This window comes from Medicago sativa, chromosome 4 (genome assembly GCF_051527215.1).
Source record: "Medicago sativa cultivar Bolivia chromosome 4, Bolivia_mono, whole genome shotgun sequence".
Lineage (NCBI taxonomy): Eukaryota > Viridiplantae > Streptophyta > Magnoliopsida > Fabales > Fabaceae > Medicago > Medicago sativa.
This window is the reverse complement of record NC_140752.1, coordinates 29,301,494-29,307,342: the sequence shown is the minus strand read 5'-3', so window position 1 is coordinate 29,307,342 and position 5,849 is coordinate 29,301,494. Positions and strand designations below refer to the sequence as shown.

General features: G+C 34.7%; 1 protein-coding gene and 1 pseudogene across 1 annotated transcript; one reads left to right on the top strand and one right to left on the bottom strand.

Annotated features, from left to right (window-relative positions):
• The first annotated feature begins 215 nt into the window (after window positions 1–215).
• Window positions 216–1,081, top strand: LOC146927595 (uncharacterized). The gene is made up of 2 exons (XM_085708170.1): window positions 216–697; window positions 924–1,081. Exons 1-2 carry the CDS (start codon window positions 231–233, stop codon window positions 1,027–1,029), a joined length of 573 nt encoding a protein of 190 aa, XP_085564296.1. The 5' UTR covers window positions 216–230; the 3' UTR covers window positions 1,030–1,081.
• Window positions 1,082–3,520: 2,439 nt separating this feature from the next.
• LOC146927594 (SKP1-like protein 1A pseudogene) lies at window positions 3,521–4,086 on the bottom strand (annotated as a pseudogene).
• Window positions 4,087–5,849: the final 1,763 nt, after the last annotated feature.

The window sequence follows — 5,849 nt, the reverse complement described above, 5'->3', positions numbered from 1 at the left end:
TATATGTGTGTGTGTGTGTGTGTGTGTGTGTGTGTGTGTGTGTGTGTGTGTATATATTGTAAGTAGATCGAGGAGAAAACTGAATAAACTAGGAGAAAGATTTACCCTGAGGTTTAGCTCTTTAACCTTTCTTTTACTCTGTTAGGGTTTCGAGATTTTAGCTTCCTAATCCTATTATTCGCTATTCACTCTCAATCTTTTTCTCTTAACTCACGTCCCATAAAACATCAATGAATCGTTATTGGCAGGCTGAGATTGTTTCTACTATTGAAGAGGAGGCGAAGAGGCAGGAAGGGTTGGATTTAGAAGAACAAGATGAGGATGCTTTGGCGGAGAGAAGAAGACGGATTAAGGAGAAGTTGCGTCAGAGAGATCAGGAGAAAGAAGAAGAGGAGGAGGAGTCTGAGTATGATACTGATTCTGATGAGGAGTACACTGGAGTAGCTATGGTGTTTGTTCCAAAGTCGGAGAGAGATACCATTGCTGAGTGTGAGCGTCTTGAGGAAGCAAGGAAGAGCAGAATGGAGGAGAGAAGAACTGATAATATTTTCACACGCGATTTCTCTGCACCAACTGGGGAAGATAAAATGGACAAGACAGTATTGCCCAAGGTTATTCAAGTCAAACACTTTGGTCGCAGTGGAAGAACCAAGTGGTCCCATCTGGTCAATGAGGACACTACTGATTGGAACAACCCGTAAGTTCACTTTCCCTTTGTATATCTTCAATAATAGCGGTAGATATGTTAATGCATTGCTGAATTCATTTTGTATACCATGCAATCTTACTTCAGGACCACTCTTATCTTGTCCCAGAAATTAAAAAAGGGGTTTTCTAGGATGCTAGGATGATTTTATACCTGGATTATTGATTTATTTTTTTATGCTCTAATGTTCTTTTTTTAATACTGATTTGCAATGCAGGTGGACTTACAATGATCCACTTCGAGCCAAGTATAATGAGAGAATGGCAGCAATGAACGCGCCTATAGCGAAGCGCAGAAAATTGAAGGACTGGGAATCTCGATGAATACTTGTGTTCTATTTTAACAGGAAATGAAAGCACTTCATTACTGGCTTAAGCATGCATGCTATGGATCATGGAGATTTATGCCTAGTTCATCTGTTTATTCTTTCTCACTTAATGAGTGAATCATATACATAATTAATTGTTAAATTATATGTTCTGCAGCAGACCAACACACTCACATAATTAATTGTTGGCATGTAAAATTAGATTAGAATAGAATATCAGTCGTTTCACATTCATTTGATATACATAATATACATGAGATGATTAGAAGGGAAATAAAAATGTGATGTTTTTTTCCCTATGCAATTCAATGTCAGCAATTCAGTTTTCTGCAAATGGAGGTAGTTTTCTACTGCTGAAGTAAATTGGCAGAAAGGCAAAGCCAACCCATTGTATATGCCAACACGCTAGCAAAAATCATGGACAACAAAGTTAGAATGTTTGAATTGAACTTATTTACAAGGTTTGCAAAGTCTAAATGTAAATATAATTGTGACAGAATATGAAAAACAAAAAAAAGTTGTTTTCATAAAAGCTTCTTCATTCAATTCAAGAGTCAGACCTACAACGATAATACTTAGAACATCCTCTATTATAAGGAATACACCCTGCAGATTTACTATAAGCTTCACCACCTGCACCACCATTACAAACTGGTTTATCTCTCTTGAGAGCTCCTTCAGAAATGTATCTCCTTTGCTCCAAAAACCTTCTGCTTATTTCAGACTCCATCAATTGTTCATCTTCTTGATTGCATTCAGCTATGGAACCACTGCATATGCTTGCATGATGATTACGACTCAATGATATTACAGTGCTGCTAAATTGAGTATAGTGTTAGACTCCAAACACATTTAGAGATGTTTTTGTAATTTTAATATTTTTAAAGAGTATAGTGAAAGTGTTAGACATATTCTCCCCTCGGATTAGTCGATTCTTTGATCGGATACCGAGATTTCAGAAGAAAAAAAAAATTGTTAAACATATTCAATGACTAAAATGATTATTTGCTATGTTGGATTCTTATTATACTAAAATTAATATTCATGTCGATTGTTCTCTATATATATTATAGAAAATAATAGTATATAATATGGCACTAGCTTTTTGTAGTTTTGGTATGTAGTAGTTTGATCCAAGTTTATGAGTATGAAGCTTTATAATTAGGTTGAAATTTATTTATTATTGTTTGATTGATTCAAAGAAATTTATTATTCCTCCACCCAAAACATTATCACTAAATCTTTCTCTTGATTTTATATTGATTCTGTAGTCTATATCAGGTGTATTGTTGGTCATGGCATATGTTACGTTTGTAATTGCAATTGTGGATTCTTGTTGTCTGGTGCGTGTTGTTTCTATTGTTCAATATAGTGCTTGTTTCACGGCTATCTTTATTTATCCCGTTGCATCCTCACTTATGTTGGCTTCGTGCAGGTATTCGGATTAAAGCGAGTGCTTTGGTATTGGTTCTAACTCGAGTAGACCTTGTGCTTCGGTTTGAGCTGTGTTAATAATGAAACAGTTTGTGCAGTATCTTTTCATTTCCTCTCATTCGAATTTAAGTTACCCCATAGTTGCTGGATTTAAGTTACCCCAATAGGTGGTTTCCATGTCTATGGAAAGCACATAATAACACGAGTTTAAACCAGATCAAGAAATTATTTTTCAGTAATTGATAGAACTCAGCATGTGTAGGGTGGTTTTTGATTTTATGTATGCTTTAAACTTGTAAAAATCAAAATCAGTTTATTTAGTTTTGATGTTTTTCTTTTGCTAAGTGACAAAAGAACAATGAAATTCTCAAAATCAAATCCTTATGTGACAAAGTCGTGGAGCACTTGCTAGAACCAACTTAATAAAATCGCTTCAGATTGAAATTCAGCATATATGCCATCACCGGTCACCACTCTAACCACAGCCAACTACTGCTCGGACAATTCCATCCACCTTCGATCGGCAATCCTACTACCACTCTCATACCACAATTTCAAATGAAAACAGAACAAGGAAATGAAAAGTTATAAAAAATTGTTTCAACATTACACAAATTGTGAAGGAGCTGAAAGATACAACAAAATTAAAAGATACACAAACTGTTTAAATCTTCATATCAGAGAACGAATATTACTGATAATCTTTACAATTGAAGGTTCATATCTTTGTCAATATAAATTTATTACGCGGGATTCAAAAAAATCTCAAAATCTGCATGAAAATATGAACCATTCAATCTCAATACGTCAAAAATCCTATTTCAAAGCGTAACATAACAACGAAGCATATATATTATATACACAAAATCAAAATTAAAAATAAGCATAAGTAAAACCCACATGACAGATTCTTAATTGATATTGTAAAATGTTAAAATATAATAATCAAGGAAACATTAATCTCATAACATAAAATCCACATGACAGATCTTTAAATTATATAAATAAAAGGCTTTAGATACTTGACTACGGATTTAATTAATCTATAATAATCATTCAAAAGCCCAATGATTTTCGCTACGAATTTTCTGCTCTTCCTCGGGACTGTAATCATTCTTAATGTTGAACATCTCACGGATCGCCTCTGGTGTCTTAGCCGCCAACATCATGTCTGCCACAGTCTTACAAGTAAGATCCAAAAGACTCTTGATATCCAAATAGTTAGCAGCCAACATAAGATCGAATAAGGTATTTTGATCAACCTGGACGAATTCAGCATCCCACTTCTTAAGTTCATCCTCTAGTGGTTTTTCATTGGATCTTGCAGACTCAACATGTTTTTTGCAATACTCGATAACCTTAGCCAAGATCTTGCCGGTTACGTTCGGAATAGGGATTCCAGTGTCGTCAGAAACATCATCGATCAAATGCTTGATCGTTTTGGATTCCATTGCCACTGCCTCTTCGATTTCAAAGGTTTCACCATCGAAACTCTTGAGGGTGATCTTCTTCACAGATGATTCAGGGAGATCTTCTTTGGTCGCCGATGATTCAGGGTGATGTTCTTTGGATGATGACATTTTTTTTTCTTCTCTTTTTCCAAACCCTAAATTTTTGTCTTTCTCTGAGTTTGAAAACAAAGTGAGGGAGCGAGTGGCGTTTTTATTGAAAAAGAATGGATGTGAGTACTATTTATAATGCAAGCAACTAGGGTCTTGCCCAACAAGTTTTGTTTTTGGAATCCACTAGAAAATAGTTGTGTTTTTACGATATTTGATTTTCAATTAAATAGATTTTTTCTTTTTTTCCCAATGAAAATATTTTTTAAGAGATTTTTTTTACTAATTAATTTATTTGACTTGTTTTTGGAACCCTCTAGAAAAAAGTTATATTTTTACAATATATGATTTTCTATTAAATAGATTTTATCTTTTTTTCCCAATAAAAATATATTTTAAGAGATTTTTTTTTCCCAATGAATTTTTAAATAGATTTTATCTTTTTTTCCCAATAAAAATATATTTTAAGCGATTTTTTTGCCCAATGAATTTTTTTGTGCATATGAGAAAAAAAAATCAATTGAAAGGGAAGAACCCACCTTTTGTTCCCCACTGATTTTTGACGGAGATTAGTCACCTCTAACAATGGTGGAATTCAGTGGCAGAGCCAAAAAAAAAACCCAGGTGGGCCATGATGTAGATTTTCTACATGTCATATAACTATGTACACGTGAGTATATATAGGATCGTTCTCCACAGGGAGTTGCGTTATATCATAAGCGTTTTCACAATCTTTCACATTAAGGTATCATTTATAAAATGTTTGTTTGTAACACTATATCCATAGATGACAATAAAGTAAAAACGAGAAGAGATCGAACTATTTCGCTTGCGGTATAAGATAACGAGCAAGCATAACAGCAGCAATCTCTCGATCGATTAACAGATTCTAGCTTTATAACCAATATTATTACAATCATTTCTACAACATCCTTCGTGTCCAAAGTGACATCGTTATTTCTAAGTTAGCGTTTAAACATTCGTGTCCAAATTCCTTAAACGATAACAAAGTCGATCGGATAACTTAATCGACCGTGTCCAGCCTGATTAAGTATCCGAAAGCATTAAAATTTTGATTAAAAGTAATTATCAAAGGTTTACAAACTTGTCAAGAGTGATATAACATAAGATAGATTGTTATTCTAGTTCTAGATTCAAGAGTTCGTGTCCAAATCATCTTGAATCTCTTTGAAAGCATTAAAAGCAAGAATAACAACAATATTGAATCATTAAGCTAGAACCTTATATATTAAAAGATCAAATGATTACATAATAGCTTGATTGTTACCTCAATACTACAAAGAAGGTGATAGCTACACATAGACATGTAAACTAATGCAAGGAATGAAGGAAATATGAAGATTCCATGCCAAGATCCTTGATGTCTCAATGAATCTAGGGTTGAATCTACTCCTTAATCACTTGCTTTGTGTTTCTCTCTAGGAAATAGCTCTGACCTCTCTCTTAGAATGTATAAAAATATCAATGGAATAGTGAATGACCTAAAAGAGAGGTAAGAATGCTATTTATATGGGCCTGTGTTTTTGTACCTACGCTAATAGCGCAATTTACGCTAATAGCGTGGTAGGTCGGCCTATAATCTGGCCAATGGGCTGCTGCCACGTTGGCCTTGCCCTGCTTCTACGCTCCAGCCATGCTAATGGCGTGGCTTTCTGGACTCTTTACGCTAATAGCGTGTCTCACGCTAATGGCGTGTTTCTTCATGGCCTGCTACGCTCCAGGTACGCTATTAGCGTATCTTTCGGGAGTGATTACGCTAATAGCGTAGCTTACGCTAATAGCGTGTTCTTCACAAGTGCTC